This window comes from Scylla paramamosain, unplaced genomic scaffold (assembly GCF_035594125.1).
Source record: "Scylla paramamosain isolate STU-SP2022 unplaced genomic scaffold, ASM3559412v1 Contig1, whole genome shotgun sequence".
NCBI lineage: Eukaryota > Metazoa > Arthropoda > Malacostraca > Decapoda > Portunidae > Scylla > Scylla paramamosain.
In genome coordinates, this window is record NW_026973666.1 from 3,179,044 (window position 1) to 3,204,000 (window position 24,957).

Sequence of the window (24,957 nt, forward strand, 5' to 3'; positions counted from 1 at the left end):
CCTCACCCTACACCCTCGTACACCCTCCTACACCCATCACCACCTTACCTACTCCTACAGGAAACTTGGCCTGGACCTGGTGGTGAGGGACGAGAGTGGTAACATCCTCAATCCAGCCATTACCTCTGCCGTCAAACTGTTTAGATACCACCTTGATGCGTCCGAGAAGCTGTCCAAGGTAGGGTGTCATTTGAAGGGTGTTGGGGATGGGTGGGGATGCATAGAGGGGAGGTGGAGAGAGTAAGGGTGGGTAGAAAGGTGTGGAGAAGAGAAGTGTGTGGGGTTTAAAGAGTGGGAGGTGGAGAGAGTATGAGTGGATAGGGAGGTGTGGAGAAGTGTGTGGGGTTTAAAGAGAGGGAAGTGGAGAGAGTAAGGGTGGATAGGGAGATGTAGAGGGAGGTGAGATGAGGATTTGTCAATAAAAGAGAAGGATTTTGTAAAGTTTGTATTGAGGAAAGTTTGTTTTTCTTGATTATTTTCTTTTTAGCTAAGTGTTTTTTTATTTATTTATTCATTTATTTATTTATTTATTTTTTATACAAGTGTTGTGTAGAAATCCATAATAGAAGGGAACAGATGCATAATATTTCTCCTCTTTCTTGTATGCCACACTCAGCCTCTCAAGAAAGTAAGTGGAAGAAAGTATTGTATATAAGTGAAATTACTATGTGCTTCCTTGCCTCAGTGTGTTAAGTGTGTAGTTATGAATATAAGTAAGAATAGTGGATTTAAGTAACAATATAACATGTCTGTCACCTCCACACCTACACACGTGCACAGGGGGAGAGCAGCACGCCAGAGGAGGGACACACCCGCCGCAAGCCACACCTGTCTTGGACCATCCTCTTCTCCATCAAGAACATAATCATTAAGGTGAGTGTGTTGTGTTGGTAACGTTGCTGTATCATTAAGGTCAGTGTGTTGTGTTGGTAATGCTGCTGTTGGTACCACTAGCAGCTTTCAGGGATTATTACCACAGTGGAGCTGCGGTTTTTCCACAATTTTGAGCTCATAATTGTCTAGTTTGCCACATTTCACTTCTGGTCAAGCCACGCGGCAGCCAGCACAGACATGATTGCAGTGTGTGTTAGTTGTGCCGCAGCCTTTGCTAAGTGTACATCATCGCCACACTCCACACCACTCCCCAGCTGACCAGTCTCCACTCTGAGGCCTGAGAGAGAGTGGCAGGAACTGTGTGTGTTGAGGTGACTGAGGTATTAGTCTTCCATCCAGCCTCCAGCACTCTACTCGCCCCAAACTGATTCTTGTATCTTCGGATTTTTGCGGTCGTTTAATGAAAACAGTCCTTTATTTACTTGTATTGTTGGTTTTTTCATTAAATGATGTGAAAGTTTGAAATAGCAATCCTCTGGTGTCTGGGAACAAATGAATCCATTTTACATTGATTACTGCAGGGAAAATAGCTTTGATTTCTGAATATATTAGATTTTAGACAGCATCCAGGAACAGATTAGGTCTTACTGTACTATTATCACTATTGGACATGTTAAACACCCAAACACACCCGGATACCCTCAGACACACCCCAGAACACACCCAAGTACCCCAAAACACTCTGTATACCAAAAATACAACCACATACTCATATACACACCCCAAAACACACACCCAAACACACCTGTACTCCCAAACACACTCTTCTGTCTTTCCAAACACCCCTCCTTAACACACCTTTACCCCACACACCCTAACACACCTGTACTCCTAAACACACCCTTCTGCCCTCCCAAACACACCCTAGGACACACTTCCATTACCCCCACACACCCCAACACAGCCGTACTCTTCTAAACGCACCATAACACACCTCATTTACTCCATTACACCACAAATACTCCAAAACACCGCCAGACATTCCCAAACACCACAGGACACACCCAAAACACACCTTCATACCCTAACACACCCGTACTCTTCTAAACGCACCATAACACACCTTTACATCCCCAAACACACTTCAAACTACACCTGTCGTACCCCCACACACTGACCCCCCTCCATCTCCCACAGGTACCAGAGGACACGGAGATATCGCTGGGTCTGTACATTGGAGATCCGCGGGAGGGCAGGGAACAGCCACTTACTGAGTCGTTTATTATTCCCTGGACCGATGGAGGATACACACATGACCTTACCTTTCTCGACGAACTGAAGTGCCTGTTTACGGTGCGTCTGTGTGTGTGTGTGTGTGTGTGTGAAGTGTGAGATAAAGAAAGGAAGGAATAGTGAAAGGTGGAAGGGGATGAAAGATTGTGTGTGTATGTGTGTGTGTGTGTGTGTGTTTGGGTGGAAGGATGGATGAAAGAAATGGAAAATGAAGAAAGAATGGAAGGAAGAAAATGAATGTAGCTGTATGTGTGTATGTATGTGTGTGTGTTTTTTCACCCATAATTTGCAAATACTTATAAACACTTCACACATTGCTTCTCCTAAATATATCCTGTCACAGTGAGGTGGCCAAGAGACATCACATTCCCACCTACACTCTCTCACACTCTCCACCCACAGGACCTCAACACCCACACACTGGACACCAACCAAGTGTGGCTCATTGGGACAGTGATTCGCCACGGCTGCATGGCGGTGAAGGAGATGGATCCCAGGAAGTCAATGGCTGGCCAGGGGAAGAAGGCTTTACTTACCACCTCTGACTTCCTGCGCAGGTGTGTGTGTGTGTGTGTGTGTGTGTGTGTGTGGTCTGAGAAATTCAAGCGATGGAGAAGTGTTGTAAGGTTTGTGTGTGTGTGTGTGTGTGTGTGTGTGTGTGGGGTGGGGGGGGGATTACTGTTACAACTGTAGTTAAATTAATGCATAACCCCTTCTTTCCCTACCTTCTCCTTCATCTCCTCCTCCTCTTCTCTTTCAAATAATCCTCTTTTCTTTCTTCTTTCCTTTCTTCCTTTTTTTCACTTTCTATTCTTTTTTTTTTTACCTTTTGTCCCCTCCTCCTCCTCCTCCTCCTCCTCCTCCTCCTCCTCCTCCTCCTCCTCCTCCTCCTCCTCCTCCTCCTCCTGCTCCACAGACCATACGGCATCATCATCACAGACTTGACAGAGCAGATAAGGAAGAAGAAGGAGGCTGTGCTCTCAGGAGTGCCTCAAATGGATGACGACAACAAGAACCAACTCTTTGCCAGCCTGTTCCTGTGAGTGTGTGTGTGTGTGTGTGTGTGTGTGTGTGTGTGTGTGTGTGTGTGTGTGTGTGTGTGTTCATCTGTTATTCCTTGATGAAACATTATTTTTAGTTTGGTTAGACAAGAACGAGATGCTATTTTTTTGTCATTAAACTACTACTACTATTACTACTGTGTGTGCGCTTCACGTCTACTGCAGTGCCCACGTCTGACACACCCGTTGATCATTGCAGGTGTGGAGAGAAGGAGACTTTGGACCTGAAGAAGCTGCTGTCAGTGCGGGGAGACACAACGAAAGAGAAGATGGGTTTCCAAGGCATTTGGTTCACTATACAAGTCATGAACGGAGATGTGAAACAGGTGTGTGTGTGTGTGTGTGTGTGTGTGTGTGTGTGTGTGTGTGTGTGTGTGTTTATAGTTGGCGTTTTTATTTCATCTCACTTTTCTTCTCTTCCTTCCTTCTCTAGTTTTTGTTGTTTCCAGTTTATTTTGTTTTATTTTGTTTTCTTTTCATCCTTCCTAACTTTTCTATTCCATTCTTTTCTTCCTCCCTTCCTTCTCTACTTTTTCTCCTTTTCATTGTCTTGTTTTCATTTGCTTATCTCCTTTTGTTTTGTTTAGTTTTATTTATTCTTCCTAACTTTTCTATTTCCTTTTCTTTTTTCCTTTCTCATTTTCCTCTTTACAGTGTTTTGTTTTTTGTTTATCCTCCCGTTCTCCATTTTTTTCTTGACATCTGTTGTTCCGTTTCCTCTTTCTTCCTCCCTTCCTTCCTTCTCTCCATTTTCTTTCTGTCAGTCTTGTGTTGTTTTTCTCTTCTTGTTCTCTCTCTTGCATTGCCTTCGAAAATAGTTGTGAAATGACGTGGGTTTTCAAGGGTGTTTTTACGGTTCTAGTGACAAATTAACAAGATTTCTACATTATTAACAGGAGAAGCAATAAGTGACATAGGATTTTAAGGATGTTTTTACAGTTCTAGTGACAAATTAACTAGACTTGAACAACATGAACAGGAGAAACACCCTTGAGAACCCAGCCAGTTATCTCTGTGGCCTTGGAAAACAGTCGTGGAGAGAGAGAGAGAGAGCAAAGTGTTTCAGAATACAGGCCTCTCTCTCACACCTGTATCTCACTCTCCCTCCCACAGCTGAAGGAAGGAAACTACTTGGAGGTGCGAGAGGTTCCTGTGGCTTACCGGCTCGGCCTCAGTGATGTCATTATGCCTGGTGACGTGCGAAACGACCTCTATGTGACGCTGCAGTCCGGGGAGTTCTCCAGGGGCTCCAAGACCTCTGACCGCAATGTGGAGGTCACGGCGCGGGTCTGGGATGACCGCGGGAAGTGTGTGCCTGTATGTATTGTGTGTGTGTGTGTGTGTGTGTAGTGGGGAAGTGTGTACCTGTATGTTATGTGTGTTCCAAACCTAACCTAACCTAACCAGACAGTTACCTAACCTAACCTAACCTAACCTAACCACACACCTATCCTATCCATACCTAACCTAACCTAACCTCACCAGACCTAACCTAACCTAACCACCTCCACAGGGCGTGATCTACCAGGGGTGCCGGAAGGGGCCACTGGATGAGTACCGGTCCGTCACGTACCACCACGAACCAAAGCCACGCTGGGCCGAGACCTTCAAGATTGCTTTGCCTGTCGAGGAGTTTAAAAAGGCGCATATCAAGTTTACCTTCAGGCATCGGTGAGGGAGTGGTGTGTGTGTGTGTATGTGTGTGTGTGTGTGTGTGTGTGTGTGTGTGTGTGTGTGTGTGTGTGTGTGTGTGTGTGTGTGTGTGTGTGTGGAAATTAATATAGCTGTTTCTTTTCTATGTATGTAAAGTGTTATTTTGTCCATAAACCAGTTAAACAATAAACTAAGTGTGTGTGAGTGTGTGTGTGTGTGTGTGTGTGTCAGGTAAGACTAGTGAGGGAGGACTTGAGTGTGTGTGTGGGTGTGTGTTGGTCAATCAGCCGGCCAGCCATTCAGTCAGTCAGTCAGTCAGTCAGTCAGTCAGTCAGTCAGTCAGTCAGTCAGCTAATCACTCAGACACTCATCCAGCCAACCAGTCAGTCAATCAGCCATTCAAGCATTCACTCATTCACCCAATCAATTACTCCCCTCACTACAGATCCACCAATGACGCCAAGGACAAGAGCGAGAAGCCCTTTGCCATGGCGTTTGTCAAGCTGATTCAGAAGAACGGTACCACACTGCAGAACACAGACCACGACCTCATAGTGTACAAGGTGAGGCTGTGACAGATGTGGGGGTGTGAGGGTGTCAGGAGGAGAAGGAGGCTGTGAGGGGTGAGGTGAGATTGTGTCAGGATGAGGAGAAGGAGAAGGAGGAGAATGAAGAGGAGTAGGATGAGAAAGAGGATGAAGATGAGGAAAAGGAGGATAAGGAAGAGAAAGAGAATAAAGAAGGAGAAGAAGGAGAAAGTAGTGGATATGTATTCAGAAGTGTTTCAGAATAATCCTTAATCCAATATTGTGAAGCACTGCTCTCTCACCACGACTTTTCCAAGGCCACAGAGATGATTAGGTAAGTTCTCAAGAGTGTTTCTCCTGTAAATAACATAGAAATCCCATGAATCTGTCACTGGAACCATAAAAAACACTTAAAAACCCACATTGCTTCATCTAGAGCCTTTGGAGAGAAGTGGAGGTGCAGCACAGAAAGAAAGCAAAGACTGACAGTGTTTTCATGGTCTTTAATTCCACACACACACAGATTGACAGCAAGAAGTGGAACGAAAATGACCTCAGCTACCTGGGCCTGCCGTGGGAGAGGCTGCCGGGGGAAGAGTATGGCAAGTCTTGGCAGTTTGGCATTGCTCCGTCTCTCAAGGATAACATTACAATATCCACCACGTTCTGCTCCACCAAACTGACCCAGAATGGTGTGTATGCATGTGTGTGTGTGTGTGTGTTTTAGTATACAGAGCCTTTGTCACCGTAGTCTTGTCTGTTTATCACCTCTCCACCCCATACCTACCTATTCTTTCAAACACCCATTACCTCTATCCTGCCTCTGTTACCTCCACACTTACCCACTGTGACCCTATTACAGGTGACCTCCTTCGCCTGCTGGAGTGGGGCTGGCATGGGTCGCAGAGCAGTGGTGACCTGGAGTCGTGTCTGCAGGGGCTGGTTCGCGTGCCGGCTGATGAACTGATGGTTTTCCTGCAAGACACTCTGGATGTGTTGCTGGAGATTCTCATGAACAACAGCACAGGCGATTATAGTGATAATAAAGTGTTTGAGGCCCTGGTGAGTGTGTGTGTGTGTGTGTGTGTGTGTGTGGATTGGTGATAATGTGTTTCTTTTATTTTTTATTTGTTTATTTATTTATGTGTGTTTTGAATTTGTGTTTTTGTTTATTTATTTTACTTATTTATTTATTTATTTTTATTTTTTTTTACTAGATTTTAGTGTTTTTGTAGTTTTTGTTTATTTATTTATTTGTTTATTTATTCATTTGTGTGTGTGTGTGTGTGTGTGTGTGTGTGTGTGTGTGTGTGTGTGTGTGTGTGTGTGTGTGTGTGTGTGTGTGTGTGTGTGTGTGTGTATTTTGGCTAGTGACATCACACACACACACATACAGTCAGCAGTCCATCTCTTCCAGGTGTACGTGATCTCTATAGCCACAGACAAGAACAAGCATGAGGCATTCCAACCAGTCCTGGACACGTATATACAGCAGAACTTCCACGCTGCGCTGGCTTACAAGTATGTGGGGAGAGGCAGTGTTTTCCTACAGTAACCCTTCTCTCTATATGTTAATGATAAGTGTTACCATTTTCATTGTTTCCTTTTTCATATCCCTCTTTCCTCTCTCTCTCTCTCTCTCTCTCTCTCTCTCTCTCTCTCTCTCTCTCTCTCTCTCTCTCTCTCTCTCTCTCTCTCTCTCTCTCTCTCTCTCTCTCTCAGACTACAGTCCTTGCTACCTTACACACAACCATCAATACTTTCACACATAACCACACCACTCCCTCTCTCTTACCTCTCTCTCTCTCTCTCTCCCACAGCCGGCTTATCTACGTGTTGAAATATTACGTGCAAGAAGGAGAGAAAGCAACTGATGACAATAAAAAACGGGACTCGCAGGAAGCTCGACGAACAGAGGAGATGAGGAAGATGGAAATGCTGAGACGAACTGACGAAAAGGGGGCCAGAAAAGACGACAAAGCACTGAGGAAGTCTGCGGAGGAGGAGCTGGGCAGGAGGGAGGAGGAGGTGAAGGAGGAGGAGTGTGTGAGGAGAGATGACTGGATGGAGACTCTGAAGAAGGCCATGAAGTGTTTGCAGTATATTTTTCGGTTCATCATTCGCTCGAGGCAGCTCTTTGTTGAGTGAGTGTTTGTTTGTTGTTTTGGTTTGTTTGTTTGTTTGTTTTTTTTTGTGTACAAGTGAATGTTTTATGAATCTGTGGGTTCTTTGCTTTATTTATTTATTTACTTTTTTTTTTTTATTTCTAAGGACTTGCATTATGTTTGTTTTGTGTGTGTGTGTGTGTGTGTGTGTGTGTGTGTGGGGACATGTTTATATTTGATCAACATCTTATTTTTTTATTTTTTTATTAGTATTTTCTGCATTTTTTTGAGTGTTTGGATGTTTCTTGTTTTTGTGGTTGCCACGTACACACGTTTGGCAATTATTATTTAACATCGTCATTTGGTTATACAATTTTCTCACCCCACATGTACAGTTGCGGCCAGAAGCCTGTTTACGTTCCTATTCTGATCCACTAATTTAATTTTGACACCAATTTGGTGCACCTTTTCTTAATTACTAATCACTGAGACACCTCTACTTAATTACTAATCACTGAGGCACCTTTAATTGTCCTATCACTACCTTCAGCCTTCATACAGTAGACATTGCAAAATATACTCTATGTCATTGATGTAAGTGTTGTTATTTTCATCATTTTCCTTCATATCCCTCCTTTTGCTCTCCTTCTCTCTCTCTTTACACCCCTGTACTCCAACACTCTACACCCTTCAGTACTAACACCCCATCCTTTCTATACTAACACCCCACACCCCTGTACTCTAATACTACTCCCTTCACCCCTCGTACTGCAACACCGCTCCCTCATATACTAACACCACCTTGTCTCCCTAGCATGAACGGCAGAGGCCAAGAGGAGTTTGAAAAGAGTCTGAAGGATTTACTGGATAGCATGGCAAATCTTATGACCAACAAGACGCCCTCCACCCTCACCGTGCAGGCCCAGTGTCTCCGTTCGATCACCACAGCTATCCCCGACATCATCACTAACTTCAGCCCCGTTCAGCTGAGGTGAGTGTGTGAGGGAGATGATGATGTGAAGAGAGCCTCGGGTCTTTGTGTGTGTGGGTAAGAGTGTTTGTGTGTGTTTGTGTAAGAGTTTGTATAGGTGTGTGTGTTTATGAGGGTGATGTGAAGGGAAGTGTGTGTGTGTTTGTGTGTGAGACAGAGAGAAGTAATGATCACACAGAAGGAAAGAGAGAGAACAATATTAGTGTAAAGAATGATAGACATATTTAGAGAGAAAGAGGGAGAGAGAATCAGTAACAAACAATAACAACAACACATAGTCAATAAAACAACAACATTTTTTCCCTTTTCCTCCTCCTCAGTCGATAAAACAATAACACACACAACCAAAACAATAACAACACACACACATACACACACACACACACACAGTAACCAGTCCCGATTCCCTCATCCCACAGCCTGATCCTGGCCAAGATGGTGGACAACCTTCACCCGTCCAGAATACCCAAGCAGAAACTTTCAACGATCAACGAAATAGTACACAGCGATTTGTTCAAGTACCCTGACTGTCGGCGAGTCCTCCTGCCCTGCTTTATCGGACACCTGCGTCGCCTCATGTCCTCCAACGATGAGGTACTGGGGTGCTGGGGTGATCGGGGTGATGTCTGTGGTGTTCTCAAGGTGTAGTATCCCTCTCTGTTTCTCTCTGTCTCTCTGTTGCTGTGTTTCTGTGTTTTAACTTGTTTTCTTATGTTTTTTGTGTGTTTTCTTCTCTCTATCTCTCTTTCTCTATCTCTTGGTTTGTTTTTCTGTTTTTGTTTGTTTTTCCCTTTGTTTTCTCATTTCTGTTTCTGTCTCTCTGTGTTTCTGTGTTTTAATTTGTTTCCTTATGTTTTTTGTGTGTTTTCTTTCTCTCTCTTCCTCTCGGTTTGTTTTACTGTTTTTTTGTTTGTTTTTCCTCTGTTTTCTCATTTCTGTTTCGGTCTGTCTCTGTTGTTGCTGTTTTAATTTGTTTTTCTTTTATTTTATGCTCTCTCTCTCTCTCTCTCTCTCTCTCTCTCTCTCTCTCTCTCTCTCTCTCTCTCTCTCTCTCTCTCTCTCTCTCTCTCTCTCTCTCTCTCCCTTCATTTTTTTATTATTTGTCTTCATATCTTTTTTCCTTCCTGGTCTTTAATTTGCCTTCAATTTGCCCCTTCCTTCCTTCCTTCCTTCCTTCCTTCCTTTGTTATATATATATTTTCTCAGTGTGCTTTATTTAATTTCTTTTAACCCTTTTTTTTATTGCTGTGTATATATCTAGCATTTAATTTTGTATATATTTAGTATTTTTATTTTTCTTTGCTGTGTTTTTTTGACAATATTAATATTTTTTTGACTAGAGTTGGTTGCAATATTTATTTTTGTTGTTGTTGTTGTTGTTGTTGTTGTTTTGCTGTAATAACCCAACTGTAATATTTGCATGTTTATGTGAAGATCTCTCTCTCTCTCTCTCTCTCTCTCTCTCTCTCTCTCTCTCTCTCTCTCTCTCTCTCTCTCTCTCTCTCTCTCTCTCTCTCTCTCTCTCTCTCTCTCTCTCTTTCACACACACCAAAACAAATACACAAATCAATACAACCCAATATTTTTTTCATATTTTTTAACTTGTAATCTCTTTTTCATTTAATATTTTTTTCATTTAATTCTCTTCTTCATTTGTATTTCTTATTTTTTATATTCAACCTTGCTTCTTTTTTTATTTTCATCTCTTTTACAGCCAATCTTACTTTTTTCTTTTTCCTTCTCTTTCTTGTCTCTTTTACTTTAATTCTTAAGTTTTTTAATTCTCCATCTCTTTCCCGTCTCTTACACAAAAATCTTATGTTTTTTATTTATTATTTATTTATTTTTGCATCTGATCTTTTTAATTTCTCTTTTTGCATCCTATCTTACAATTTTTTATTTTTTTATTTTGTCTTTCTCATCTCTTTTACATCTAATCTTACTTTTTACAAATTTCTTGCATCCTTTTCCATCAAATCTTACCTCTTCTTTTATTTTCTATCTTGTCTCTCCTACACCGAACCTTACATTTTATTTTTTATCTCCCCATCACTTATACCAAATCTTATATATATTTATTTTATTTCCTATCTCTCCAATCTCTCTCTCATCCAACCTTACATCTCCACCTTCCATCTCTGCTACACCCAACCTTACAATTTTTTGTATGTCCCATCTCCCCTATCACTTATACCAAACCTTACATATATTTCTTCCATTCCCTATCTCTTTCCAGTCTCTCTCTCACTCACAGCCCTCCATCTCATTACCTCCCACCTCTCCCACACACCCAGCCTTTCATCTCCCCCTCTCCCTCATTTCTGGGTCTCTTCTGGGAGTGCATGGCGTCACAGCATTGCTTGGTGGTGCTGGTGGTGCTGGTGGTGGTGCGGTTAACACACTACCACCTGTAGAAACGCTTGCTTTTCGACTTACTTAACACAGAGCTATTAATGAAAGCATCTTAATTTGAAGCCAGAACAAACTCAGTGAAATGACATCTCTTATTTGTTTTATTTCCGGGTAAGAGAATAATACATAAAGGCCAAAAAGTAAAGCAAAGCAGGTATTACGATTAATTTGTAGGTGTGTTTACCCTTTCACTTTGATATGAGATAATTGATACCACCACATGCTGTGTCTGAAATCTTTATAAGCATCTGCAAGAAAGTTACGGGTGAAAAAAAGAACACATATTACAATTTCTACCCCGTCTGACGACTGGATGTGGCTGGAAAACAAGTAAAGGTGTGTCAGAGTGATTGGTGATTAAGGAAAGGTGTACCAGGTGTCAGGCAACAAATTAAAAGTACAAATGATTGGTGATTAGGGAAAGGTGTACCAGGTGTCAGGCAACAAATTAAAAGTACAAATGATTGGTGATTAGGGAAAGGTGTACCAGGTGTCAGGCAACAAATTAAAAATACAAATTCCAAGTCATTAATCATAAAGAAGAAGTAACATACAAGCTTGAAAAATTTAGGCTCAAGAAAGAGACAGGAAGGAACTAGTTGTCAGACAGAGTGGTGGGTGAAAGGAACGGACTCAGTGATCAGGTTGTTAGTGGTGAGTCATTAGGGAGCTTTGGAAGACTTTGGATGGTGATGACAGGTGTAGACAGGCAGGCATGTTTCATACAGGGACTGCCAGAACCATTAATAGTAAACAATCTCTTTTATCTGCAGAGTTTTAACACAGACAAACTCATGACTTAATACAATCTTATCCAAACATACCAGAACCAGTAATTAAACATGACCTATTTTGCTCTGAGAATTTTAAGCCAGAACTACTACAAAACAAAAACATGGCTTACTTTATCTGGAGAATTTTAAGCCAGAACAGTACTACAAAACAAAAACATGGCTTACTTTATCTGGAGAATTTTGAGCCAGAACAGTGTTGCTAACAAAACAAAAACATGGCTTACTTTATCAGGAGAATTTTGAGCCAGAACAACGCTACCAATAAAACAAAAACGACCTATTTTATCTTGAGAATCCTAAGCCAGAACTGCACTGTCAATAAAACAAAACCAGCCTATTTTATCTTGAGAATTTTAAGCCAGAACTGCGCTGCCAATAAAAAAAAAAGACCTATTTTATCTAGAGAATTTTAAGGCAGAACAGTACTGCTAATTAAATAAAATCTGTCTCATCTCTACAATTTTAACCAAGAGGGATGCATTAATTGAGCATTATATTTATCCAAAGAATTTTAAGCCCGAACAGAGCAATTAGTAAGACCCAATCTTCTGTCTCATGCATAGATTTTAACCAAGACTACAGAAATTCAAACATAAAACTCGCCCTTTGATAAAACATCATGTCTCGTCCACAGAATCCAAACGACTCATTGAAAAAAAAAAAAAAAAAGAAGAAGCATCATTTTCCACCCAAACATGCCTAAATGAATGAAACGTAATACATCTTATCTATAGAGTTTGCAAGTGTTTCCCTCCCCCCCACCCCCACAACATTTTTTTTTTTTTTTTATCCATACAATTTAGCGTCACCAATCTCAGTGTTTGTTTTAGTTTACGTTTTCTATGCAAGCAGAGGAGAGGTGTTTTAGATAGTGTGTTTTGATTCTTTTTATTTGTGTGTTTATTTATTTTTTTATTTATTCATTTATTTATTTATTTTTTTTGTAACGAATGTGTTTTTTTAGGATTTTGGTATTTTTTTTGTGTAATAATGTGTGTTTTTCTTGATGCGTTGAAAAATTAATTTAGTCTTAGCAGTAAATACTTTTTTTTATAATTTCAGTGTGTGTGTGTGTGTGTGTGTGTGTGTGTGTGTGTGTGTGTGTGTAGATCAATTATTATTATTATTATTATTATTTTTATTTGTTTGTCATTAGGGATAAACAAAGCAAGTTACGTACGAAAATTATGATTATGACGTTTTTACGAGCATCACCACAGTGGAAGTGAAAGCAATGACGTTGCCTCTCTCTCTCTCTCTCTCTCTCTCTCTCTCTCTCTCTCTCTCTCTCTCTCTCTCTGTCTCATCGTTTTCTCATTTTTTTTGTAAATTTTGTCATTTTTTCGTATTTTTTGTTAATTTTATCTTTGAACGTTCTCTTTTCTTCCTTTCTTTCTTTCCATCATTTAGTCTGTTTTATTATGATATTTCCCCTTACACTTGTTTATCACCACCTTATTTTATCCATCAATCATTAATATATTTTGTTCATTTTAGCCATGAACATTCTCTCTTTTTCTCTTTTCTTTCCTATTTTTCTTTGTTTCCCTATATCCATCCATCATATCTATTACCCTCTATTTCACTCTAATATTCCTTTATACACACACACACACACACACACACACACATACACAAACAAAAAACAAACCTATCTAATCATTATTTATCTCTGTATACGCATGACTTCACATATAAGCGTGTGTGTGTATGTCTCTGTGTGTTACTGTCCATCATATCTCTCCCTGTGTGTGCCTGTGTATGTGTGTGTGTGTGTGTGTGTGTGTGTGTGTGTGTGTGTGTGTGTGTGTGTGTGCGTGAGAGCTGAGGTGAGCCCTGCCTCCTCAGATAACAGGGACGGATGTTGTGATGCGTAAAGAGAAGAAGAAAATCAAGTTGAAACAGATGCTAGACCTCGACAACAGTTTTCAGTTGACAGAGGAACGCAAGATGATTGAAGAGGTAAGGCTTGGTTTGTTGGGTTTGGGCTATTTTTTATTTTTGGGTTATTTTGCACTGGGTTTGGGCTAGGTTTTTCAGGGTGTATCTGGGTGCGTTTGGGTGTGTTCAAGGGTTTTCAAGGTGTTTTAAATTGTGTTTCGTGTATTTTGGGGTTTGTTTGGGTATGTTTGGGTGTGTTTAGGTTGTTTCGGTGTATTTTGGGTGTGTTTTGGGTGTGTTTAGGCATGTTGGGGTATGTTTTTATATTTTTGTCAGGTATAGATTGGGTTTTTTGCGCTGTGTTTGGGCTGCGTTTGGGGTTTTAAGACTATAAGGTTGTCTTTGGGGTTTACTATGTTTTGTAAGACACTGGGTTGTTTGTGGTGTGTTTGTTGTCTGTTTGAGCTTTCTTTGGGATTTTAATGTTTTTCAGATGTGGGGACTTGTGTTTCGTGTTTATTTGGTGCTGTGAGGTGTTCTGGTGTTTTAAGACTCGGCGATTGTGTTTGGGGTTTGCAACATGTTTGAACACCACCTGCGAGTGTGTTTGGGATGTTTGAAATGTGTTTTATTTATGTTGGAAGTGTGGATGAGGTGTTTGGGGTATGTTTGGGGTTTTAAGAGTGTTTAAGAGTGTGTGTGTGTGTGTGTGTGTGTGTGTGTGTGTGTGTGTGTGTGTTACAGATTAATGTGTTATAAGGTAATCAGTCAGTAAGTTTGTTAGTTTGTTAGTTCCTTGGTTGAATATTGCAGTGAGTGAGTGAGTGAGTGAGTGAGTTGGTCAGTCAGTCACTCAGTATGTTAGTTTGTTGGTTATATAGTCCATTCTTTGATTAATATTGTCAGTTTGTACGTGTTTGTGTGTGTGTGTGTGTGTGTGTAGTATAGTGCACAGGTGGCAGTGTTACCCTGGTCAGCACTGACAAGCACACCTCAGCACAGGCACAGCACCAGCACTCAGCACCCTCATGAACACTTACTATTTTTATACTTCCTGCCAAACCAAGATGGAAAAAAAGGTTTATTCATGATTTCCATAATAGAAAACAAGCACCAGAAAAGATGAGGTGAATTTTAAAGCCACACTGAGCAGAGGACAAAGTTTAAAACAGGGCAAGACAAAACCTTCTCATTCTTTATTTACCTGATGAAAGAAGAAGGTTGAAGTGAACGTTGAAGCCTCACTCAGTACACAGCAGAGGATGAGGATGAGAAAAATGTATGTACGTTTATTTATTATTATTATTCATTTCTATATGACAAAATAAATAAGTAAATAAATAAATAAATAAATATAAATTTTAAACCTAACACACACTCAAAGCAGAGAACGAAAAACAACCATGCCTAAAAAATAAATAAATAAATAAAATAACATAAAGAATAAATAATTAAATGGAAAATATGCACAACATGATAAAGAAATAAACTAAACATCATGAAACCCAACACTGACAAAAGACGTTTACGAAAGCAGTGACACGTAACCAAAATAAAAATAAAAAATAAATCATTAGAAAAAACAAAAATAAACTAAGAGAGAGAGAGAGAGAGAGAGAGAGACTAGTTTGAAAAAGGCAACAACACATAAGCAGACCCATTGAGACCCCATTAGAACCCCGTTAAGACCCACCACAACAGAAGTATGAGGCAGGAACAACAAGCTTTACAGGGTTACAGTGCATTAATAAACATAGCACGCTTATTAGAGACACAGTAATAAAGTGAGGTTGGTAGGGTGGTTCTCTCTCTCTCTCTCTCTCTCTCTCTCTCTCTCTCTCTCTCTCGTCCTGTTTGTGAGTTTACGAGGGTCTGTGACAAAGTAGTTTTTTCCGCATTTGGTATTGTAAAGTGTAGTGTTGTTATTGGTGTTGTTGTTGTTGTTGTTGCTGTTGTTATTGTTCTTTTTTTTCTCTTTCATTTTTGTTTTCTAATCTTTCTGGTTTTTGCCTTCTCTCTCTTTCTTATTCTTTTTCTTTCCATTATTGTTGTCATTTTTTGCTTCTTTTCATTATTATCCTTCTCCTTTTCCCCTTTATCTTTTTTGCTCCTATCCTCCTTATTTCCTTTCTTTTCCTCCTCCTCCTCTTTTTTTTTGTCTTCCTTTTTATCCTCTCTTATTATTATCCTCTTTCTGCTCCTCCTCCTCTTTTTTGCCTCTATCCTACCTATCCTCTTTCCTTTCATCATTGTCCTCCTCCTCTTCCTCCTCCTCTTCCTGCTCCTCCTCATTTTGAATATTTTTGAGTCAATATTTATTTATTTATTTTTATTTATTTGTTTTTCCTTCTCCTTTCTTAATACTGAATCAAAATGTATTATAATGAGCAATACAATGAACAGGAGTAACTGAAATGATGCCCAATTACTTACAACATCAAGAAAACCATGTATTTTAAGACTAGTATGCGTATGTATGTTTAATACAGCGAATTGGTACTGGTTAGGTTAGGTTAAGTGCAATTTAGTAACAGAATATTCAAACAAGTGTATTTCAAGATCATTTTGTACGTATTATTGTTGTATAGTTAGTCATACGGTTGTTAGGTTATACGCAACACAGTAACGGAATATTTTAGACGCCAACGTATTTGAAGAACAATTTGTGTATGTTCTCGTATAGTCAGTCTTACGCGTGTTGGGTTATACAGGAATTGGTATGTCGCTAAAAGCAGTCATTATTCCCGAATCATTGCGTCTATATTTTAGGTGCAAGGTTACGTTACTTATGCGGAGACCAGCCAGGCAGTCGGTAACCTCACACTTAGTTTCAGATTTGTCACTTAGATGGGAAGCAGTGTACAGACTCATGTTGTATAGTGGTTCTGAGTGTATAGATGGAGTTTGGCTTGTCAGATCAGTAAACATATCTTTATAGGTTATTGAGGTGAGATAAGCAATATTTAAACCATATATTTTGAGATCAGTATGTATATCTTTGGTACAGTTAGCTATACGGAAATACAGTTAGGTCACATATGTACAGAAGTGAGTCAGTGTATCATTTTAAGGTGTCAAATTAAGAAAAGCATTATTTAAACTGTATATTTTGAAATCAGTACGCATATCTTTGGTACAGTCAGCTATACGTAAATACAGTTAGGTCACAGATATACAGAAGTGAGTGAGTGTATCATTTTAAGGTGTCAAATTAAGGAAAGCAATATTTAAACTGTATATTTTGAAATCAGTACGTATACCTTTAGTACAGTCAGCTATACGTAAATACAGTTAGGTCACAGATATACAGAGGTGAGTCAGTATATTTTAAGGTGTCAGATTAAGAAAAGCAATATTTAAACTTTATATCTTGAGTATATCTTTAGTGTAGTTAGCTATACGAAAATACAGTTAGGTTATACAATACGTACACAATACCACTAAAACTACCTTTATAATTTCAGTCAAGGTCTCTTTATGATGGTAAGCAAGAATCCACCTTTTATTTCACCCTTCCTTACTAATATCAAATAGTGTGTATGTGTGTGTGTGTGCGTGTGTGCGTTCATGTGTGTGTGTGTGCGTACGTGTGGTAGTGGCCGCCATACACCCTCCTTGTATACCACTGCTTCATAACACTGTATATACAACTGTACCTGCTAGCTATATGTTGTATTTGGCTGTGCTGGTGGTGGTGGTGGTGGTGGTGGTGGTGGTGGTGGTGGTGGTGCTTTGTAAATAGATTGATGTCTTGTTTTTGTTTTGTTTTGTTTTGTTTTCCTTCCTCCTCCTCCTCCTCCTCCTCCTCCTCCTCCTCCTCCTTGTCCTTTTTCTAGTCTTCCTCATCCTCTTTTGTATATTTCAGAGTAAATTGCTTTCCTCCTCCTCCTCCTCCTCCTCCTCCTCCTCCTCCTCCTCAAATATAGTACAGTGTGTAATAATAGTGTACAGTTTAAGGCGTTATGTATACTACTACTTATGTACTACTAATGGTGGTGGTGGTGGTAGTAGTGGTGGTGGTGGTGGTGGTAGTGGTGGTGGTTGGTGTATTTTTTCATGTATCTTTTTTTTTTTTTTTTTGTGGGATGAAGTTGTTGCTGTTGTTTTTTTAAGTATGTATGTGTGTTTGTGTGTGTGTGTGTGTGTGTGTGTGTGTGTGTGTGTGTGTGTGTGTGTGTGTAAGTATGTATTTTTTTGTGTGCTTTTTTTATATTGATGTGTATATTTTTTTTTGTTTTTATTTTTTTCATTTATTTTTTCATTTATTTTTTTTTTCTGTTTAGTTGCAAGCATGTTTGGTTTATTTCAAATTTTGACCCCTTTTTGTTTCTTCTTTGAGTTTGTTGTTTGCATTACGTAGTGAACCCTTTAAGTTTACATGATTAGAGAGATAAGATGACAGTGAAATATTTGCTAGATTCATCTCTTAACAATTTCACAAAGTAATGTCAAGTTTTCAAAATGAGCATATATTTAGTTTTAATCTGAAGAACATCCTAACCTAATTAAGTTTTCAATATGACTATAAACTTTTCATCTAACAGTTTTCATTACGTCACAAAGATTTCCAACGTATAAATTCCTCAAAACTTTAATATTTCCAAACTTTGCACCTTTAAGGCAAAACAAAAGTGAGATCAGCGTTTATGCTTCTCAGTGACACACACTTTACATGCAATTAGTGTTTGATGTTACTAATTCTGTGTTTATTCCCTCCCTTCCTCATCTGTGCCTCCCTGTCTGTCCTGCTCATTATTATCCTCCTCTTCCTCTGTTTTCTTTCACCTTTGTCACCCCAACACCTTCCAACACCCCTGTCGTCCCTCCAAACACCTGAAAACACTCTAAAACACCCTTAAACACTCCAAAACAATCTTAAACACTCCAAAACACCTTTAAACACCCTTAAAATGCACCGAACCACCCTTTTCTATCCTTCTTTACCCCAAAACACCCCAAACTCCCCATTCTTCCCACAAACACCCCAAACGCAGCTCGAACTCTGCTCAGAAATCCTGGGTGATATTCTGGACGTCCTTTTCAACGCTGACATAGGCCCTGTTTACGAGGACATAGGCCTACTGTCTCTAATGCTACTTGAGGACATTCTCTCTGTTGTGTCCCGCATGAAGGAAGCAGACCCATTATTGGTGAGTGGTGGTGGTGGTGGTAGTAGTAATAGTAGTAGTAGTAGTAGTAGTAGTAGTAGTAGTAAGGTCTGGTGTTGGTGTATTGTTGTTACTTGTAGTAGTAGTAATAGTAGGGCTTGTTTTGTATGTGATAGTAATAGTAGGATGTGTGGGTGTGTGTAGGAGTAGTAGTAGTAGTAGTAGTAGTAGTAGTAGTAGTAGTAACTTTATCAACAAAACCACAAACACAGTAAAAACACAAACACACACACACACACACACAGACACACACACAAACACATCCTTAACACATCAACAAACCTAACCCAACACAAACAAACAAAAAAAAAAAAAGACACACACAAACACCAGCACCACAAACAAACCCTAACGAGCTAACCACTTAACAGGGCAACTACGTGAGCATTTTGGTGTCCCTGCTGCGCCAGATGACAGACCGGCACTACCACACCTTCCTGAACCGCTACGAGGAAGTGGAGCATCTGTGTGCCTTTATCTTAGAGCTACTGGAGGTGGTGGAGAAACTTGTAAAAGAACCCGTCTTTCCTGCTGACTGGGCTGAGATGATCTTGCTACAGAACCAGTAAGGGGGGAAGAGGAGAGGGGTTGTGGGAAGAGGAGGAGAGGAGGGAGGAAGGGTTTTGAAGGAGGAGGAGGAGAGAGGAAGGGGTTGTGGGAAGAGGAGGAGAGGAGAGAGGAGGGGTTTTGAAGAAAGAGGAGAGAGAAGGGAAGGGATTGTCTGAAGGAGGAGAGAGAGAAGGGGACTTAAGGGATGGAAGAGAGGAGAGAGAGAAGGTAAGAGGAGGAGGAGAAGAGGAAATTGAAACAAGAGAGGAGGAGGAGGAGCAGGAGGGAGGAAAACAGGTTGCACTGTAAATGTGTGTGTGTGTGTGTGTGTGTGTGTGTGTGTGTGTGTAGGATAGGGAAGGAAGGAAATGAGAGAGAGAGAGAACAGAATGATCTAACCTAACCTGACCCTCCCTAACCTAACTTGACCTAACTTGACCTTTGCAGTGTGATAGTGAAGGTGCTGCAGCAGTTCTCCAGGGTCATTGCAGAGAAGTTGCTGGAGCCCTTCAGGGAGGATGTGTGGAGCAAGATTTTCCATACATCAATTAACTTCATCTCCCAGGTAAATTAGCGTTAATTTGACCACACCTTATTTGAACGTTCATTAATTTAATCTAATCTTCTCCCTTACCTTGATTTTTCATTGTTTTACTCTAATCTCATCACACATATATCTAGTCTTATCTCACCTTATCTTACCCTAACTCATCTAATCTTCCCTTCCTTACCTTACCTAGCCTAACTTACCTTACCTAGTCTAACTTAACTAATCTTTTGCATTCCCAGCCACCCCTGCAACTCGAAGACTTCACAAAGAGCAAGAGGAACAAGATTCTGGGACGTTACAAGGACATGAGGAAGGAGACAGCGCTTGGAGTGAAGGGCTTGTGGTTCGGTCTGGGTAGGTGGAGGAGGAGGACCCAAATGACCCTAAACAACCAAGAAAACACCCTTAACAACCCTAATTCACAAAAACACCCTTAACAACCCTAAACAAGCCATAAAACACCCTTAACGACCTTAATCAAGTAATAAAATACCCTTAATGACCCTAATTCACAAAAACACCCTTAACAACCCCAAACAAGCCATAAAACACCCTTAACGACCTTAAACAAGCAACAGAACACCCTTAATGACCGTAATTCATAAAAACACTTAATAAACGACCTTAAACAAGCCATAAAATCACGAAAACAACCCCAAACAAGCAATAAAACCCTGTAACGACCCTAATTCACAAAATCACCCTAAATAAGCAACAAGAACACCCTTAAGCCTAAACAAGCTAGAAATCACCCTTAAATGACCCTAAAATCACCACTGTTTGTTGGTTCAGTCCCCTTCGGCAAGTAATAAGACAAACACTTCACTGGCAATCGTTCCTCTTTGTCCCTTTGTCCTTGGTATTTACAGAAATATAACATTCCCTCCCCTGGTCCCTTCCCTCTGGCCCTACCTTTACCCCCATTTGTGTCCCCGGCAGGCACGAACAAGAGTCGATTTGTGGCAGGGCGGGAGTGCAAGGTGTCTCTCGTGGGGCCCTTCCTGCAGATGACGATGCTTCCTGACACTGAGCTCCGCAAGGCCACAATTCCCATTTTCTTTGACATGATGCAGTGCGAATTCTACGCTGCCAGAGACAAGGTTAGGGAGAATGACACGCCCAAGATTAAGGTAAGGGTTTGTATGTGTGTGTGTGTGTGTGTTTGTGGAGGTGTTTGAGGTACTGAGGATTAAAATAGTAAGGGCTTGTTTGTTTGTTTGTTTTTTTGTTTGTTTGTGGGGGGTGTTCGGTTGAGGCGCTGAGGATTGAAATAGTAATGGGTTGTTTGTGCGTGTTTGTTTGTGGGGGTGTTTGGTTGAGGTGATGAGGATTAAAAGTAAGAGTTTGTTTGTTTGTGTTTGTTGGGTGTGTTTGGTTGAGGTGCTGAGGATTAACAGTAAGGGTTTGTGTGTTTGTGTTGTGGTTTGTTTGGGTGTGTTTCTGTTTTGGTGTTTTTATTTGTTTGTGTTTTTTTGTTTATTTATATTTTATTTGTTTGTCTACTTATGTTTTTATTTATTTATTTATTTATTTATTTGTTTTTGTTCGTCTGTTTTATTTATGTTCTTGTTTATTTATGTTCTTATGCATTTTTATTTGATTACTTATGTTTTATTTGTACTTTACATCTGTTCAACCTAACCTAACCTAACCAAACCTAACCTAACCTAACCTAACCTAACCTAACCAAACCAAACCAAACCTAACCAAACCAAACCAAACCAAACCAAACCAAACCTAACCTAACCAAACCTAACCTAACCTAACCTAACCTAACCAAACCAAACCAAACCTAACCAAACCTAACCTAACACTGCACCACCATTAACACAGCAACTGGAGAACGAGATGCTGGAGAAACTGGACCAGCTTGTAGAGAGCGGACATGGTGACGAACATTACCGTGATATGTTCAAGAATATTATAGGGAGCCTCTGCCAGGGCCACGCAACACTCTGCGACACAGGACGGCGTTTGGTCAGCACTGTGACACACCTCTTGGACCGTCTGCTGCAGTACAGAACCATCATGAATACCCCAGATAACTCAAATGAAACACGCATGGGATGTATTGTTAATTTGCTGGTGAGTTTGTGTGTGTGTGTGTGGGGGTGTTTGGGGGTGTGGGGGGCAATTTGTGTGTTTGTGGGTTTGTGTGGGTCTGTGTGTTTGTGTGTGTGTGTGTGTGTGTGTGTGTGTGTGTGTGTGTGTGTGTGTGTGTGTGTGTGTGTGTGTGTGTGTGTGTGTGTGCCATTCACCCCTATATTCATCCACTCATCCATTCACAAACTTCATTCCACCAACAAGACTTCACACCCATCCTCTCACCCACCCCTCCACTCCCACAGGACTTTTACTCGGAGATCAAACGCAAGGAACTGTATCTTCGCTATGTGTACAAGCTGACACGACTGCACTTAAACTGCGAAAACTACACAGAGGCCGGCTACTCCTTGATGCAGCACACAAAGCTCCTTCACTGGACACCTGACCCACTCTCCCATGCACTCCACTCGCCTTTCTACCCAGATGCGGACAGACACGACGAGCTGAAGGAGATACTGTACGAAGATATAATTAAATACTTTGATAAGGGCAAGGTAAGGTTATGAGGAAGTGAGAGTGTTTTTGTTGGGGGGACTCTAGGAAGTAATGCGTTTAAATTTAAGAAAGGTAGATTAGCATGTTTTTTTTTCAAGTTAATGGGTGCTTTGAGAAGGGAATTTGTAGTGTTGGGCCTGGAAGTGATTGGTGCAAGCTTGATAGGTTCAAAAGGTGGGAGGGGAATGGTTTTTTTAATGGGTCTTTTTCCTACTATTTGTTGTCCTTGGGTGGAAAAGACTTTGTTGATTAGTAGTAGTTGTAATAGTAGTAGTAGTGATGCATCTTATGGTGTTACTTCTGTGGAATAGACTTAAGTTATCAGTAGTAGTGGTGGTAGTAGTAGTAGTAAAACATGGCCTTCCTTCCTTACTTCTAACCTTACCAAACCAAACTGAACCTCACTTAACCGAACCAAACCAAACTGAACCCCACCTTTTAACCTAACTAAACGTAACATCATCTAACCAAACCAAACCTCACCTCACCTCACCTAAACACACCTCACCTCACCTCGCCTCACCTCACCTGACAGATGTGGGAGGATGCGCTGAAGCTGTGCAAGGAGCTGGTGACGCACTATGAGGAGGTGCGCTTCGACTACACCAAACTGTCCGAGCTGCTCACCCGCATGGCTGTCTTCTACAAAAACATCATGAACCCCCAGAACTTACGCCCTGAACCTGAGTACTTCCGAGTGGCTTACTACGGCAGAGGTTTCCCGGCCTTCCTACAGAACAAGGTAAGTAGTGGCCAGCATACACACACACATATACACACTACAACACTACCACAAACACACTAACACACTCTATCATTCCTCAGGTGTTTGTGTACCGTGGTAATGGGTTTGAACGCCTGGCAGAGTTTCAGACAAGGATCCTGGACCAGTTTCGTAATGCTGAGCTTATGAAGAAACTGACACCACCGAGCGAGGAGGCCAAGGAGTCGCCCCATCAGTGTATGTCTGTGTGTCTGTGTGTGTGTGTGTGTGTGTGTGTGTGTGTGTGTGTGAAGGAGAGAGAAGATAGGAGAGGAGGGTAAAGAAAGTATTGGTTATTTTTGTGCATAAAGGATGGAAAAAGGAGGAAAAAGAGAGAGAAGAGGAAGGAAAAGATTGGATACCTATGTCTGTGTGTGTGTATGTGTGTGTGTTTCTGCATTCTCCTTTATTTCTGTATCTGTGCTGTAGTAGAAGTAGTAGCAGTATCAGTAGGAGCAGTATTATCATTCCTCTTTCCTCCACCGCCTCCACAGACCTCCAGATCAGCAAGGTGGACTGCGTGGTGGACGAGAATGTGATCTTTGCCGGGGCCAGCGTGTCGGAGCAGATCACAAGTTACTACCGCGCCAATCATGTCCGAACTTTCACCTACTCCAGGCCCTTCCACCGCGGCACCAGGGACCCTGATAATGAGTTTGCCACGCTCTGCATCGAAAAGACCACACTGGAGATCACTTATTCCCTCCCTGGTGTGTTTATTAGGTTAGGTCTGGGTTTAGTGAGGTTTAGGTAGCTTTGGTTGGGTTAGTTTAGCTTAGTTTAGGATATGTTAGGTTGGGTTAGGTTGGGTTAGGATAAGTTGGGTTAGGTTAGGTTAAGTTTGATTAGGTTTGGTTGGAGTGGGGTTAAGTTAGGTGAGGTGAGGGTAGGGTTGGTTAAGTTACATTAGGGTAGGTTAAGATTGAACCTAACCTAACCAACACAACACCTCATCAACACATAACCAAAACAGCACAACATGCCATCAACACCTAACCCAACTGAACCCCAAACCGCCCCCCAGGCATCCTCCGGTGGTTCCCTGTGCGTCGTGTGGAGTCAGTGGAGCTGTCACCGCTGGAGAATGCCCTGCAGACTATGACCCAAACTAACATGGAGGTGAGAGAGAGAGAGAGAGAGAGAGAGAGAGAGAGAGTTACCCAAAAAATTCTTAATCTGAACAATGCTTTTATCTAATCCTTATATCACAAAAGCCTTTCCCTTGCGATAAACATAAAAAAAAATGAGAGAGAGAGCAAGCACCCAATCACTGTAAACCTAACCTAACTTTACTCCAATAGCTGCGAATGATGGTGATAAAATATGGTAGAGACCCTGGACTGCTCCTTCAACAACTCACCCGCAAGCTGTCTGGCATTGTGGACGCTGCTGTGAATGGAGGCACTGCTAACTATGAGAAGGTGGGGCCGTGTGTATCTGTGTGTCTGTGGGCCCATGGGTGTGTGTTGTGTTGTGGTCTCTTGAAATAGTTCTATCTATATCTTGCCTACTTTCAGCGGTTGTTTGTGAAGTGGTCAGGTTGCTGTGGTTTTGTGGGTTTAGTTGAAGTGACGTTTGTTTTTAAGTTTGTTTTTATGGTTCTAGTGACAGATTAACAAGATTTCTGCATTATTAACAGGTTTTCAAGAATGTTTTTATGGTTCTAGTGACAAATTTCTACATTATTAACAGGAGAAACAATAAGTGACGTGTTTTCAAGGGTGTTTTTACGGTTCTAGTGACAGATTAACAAGATTTCTACCTTATTAACTGGA

At 41.0% G+C, this 24,957-nt stretch overlaps 1 protein-coding gene across 8 annotated transcripts in view; it reads left to right on the plus strand.

The window, feature by feature from the left end:
- LOC135095655 (dedicator of cytokinesis protein 1-like) overlaps positions 1 to 24,957 on the plus strand; it is a 56,060-nt gene that overhangs the window by 6,613 nt on the left and 24,490 nt on the right. For 7 of the 8 annotated variants that reach the window (XR_010264467.1, XM_063996623.1, XM_063996624.1 and 4 more), the window contains exons 6-33: positions 61 to 178; positions 781 to 873; positions 2,032 to 2,187; positions 2,530 to 2,684; positions 3,044 to 3,166; positions 3,388 to 3,514; positions 4,302 to 4,505; positions 4,702 to 4,859; positions 5,287 to 5,404; positions 5,892 to 6,060; positions 6,231 to 6,430; positions 6,786 to 6,889; positions 7,189 to 7,512; positions 8,288 to 8,464; positions 8,884 to 9,058; positions 13,519 to 13,632; positions 18,546 to 18,701; positions 19,091 to 19,284; positions 19,716 to 19,833; positions 20,058 to 20,172; positions 20,758 to 20,948; positions 21,652 to 21,903; positions 22,167 to 22,418; positions 22,955 to 23,161; positions 23,245 to 23,380; positions 23,677 to 23,892; positions 24,207 to 24,301; positions 24,484 to 24,603. Coding sequence is in view for 7 of the 8 variants with exons in the window: in XM_063996623.1 (XP_063852693.1) it covers positions 61 to 178; positions 781 to 873; positions 2,032 to 2,187; positions 2,530 to 2,684; positions 3,044 to 3,166; positions 3,388 to 3,514; positions 4,302 to 4,505; positions 4,702 to 4,859; positions 5,287 to 5,404; positions 5,892 to 6,060; positions 6,231 to 6,430; positions 6,786 to 6,889; positions 7,189 to 7,512; positions 8,288 to 8,464; positions 8,884 to 9,058; positions 13,519 to 13,632; positions 18,546 to 18,701; positions 19,091 to 19,284; positions 19,716 to 19,833; positions 20,058 to 20,172; positions 20,758 to 20,948; positions 21,652 to 21,903; positions 22,167 to 22,418; positions 22,955 to 23,161; positions 23,245 to 23,380; positions 23,677 to 23,892; positions 24,207 to 24,301; positions 24,484 to 24,603 (4,567 nt within the window). In the remaining variant the exon portion in view is untranslated. The remainder of the gene's footprint in view (positions 1 to 60; positions 179 to 780; positions 874 to 2,031; positions 2,188 to 2,529; positions 2,685 to 3,043; positions 3,167 to 3,387; positions 3,515 to 4,301; positions 4,506 to 4,701; positions 4,860 to 5,286; positions 5,405 to 5,891; positions 6,061 to 6,230; positions 6,431 to 6,785; positions 6,890 to 7,188; positions 7,513 to 8,287; positions 8,465 to 8,883; positions 9,059 to 13,518; positions 13,633 to 18,545; positions 18,702 to 19,090; positions 19,285 to 19,715; positions 19,834 to 20,057; positions 20,173 to 20,757; positions 20,949 to 21,651; positions 21,904 to 22,166; positions 22,419 to 22,954; positions 23,162 to 23,244; positions 23,381 to 23,676; positions 23,893 to 24,206; positions 24,302 to 24,483; positions 24,604 to 24,957) is intronic. The other variant, XM_063996627.1, reaches the window with a different exon arrangement.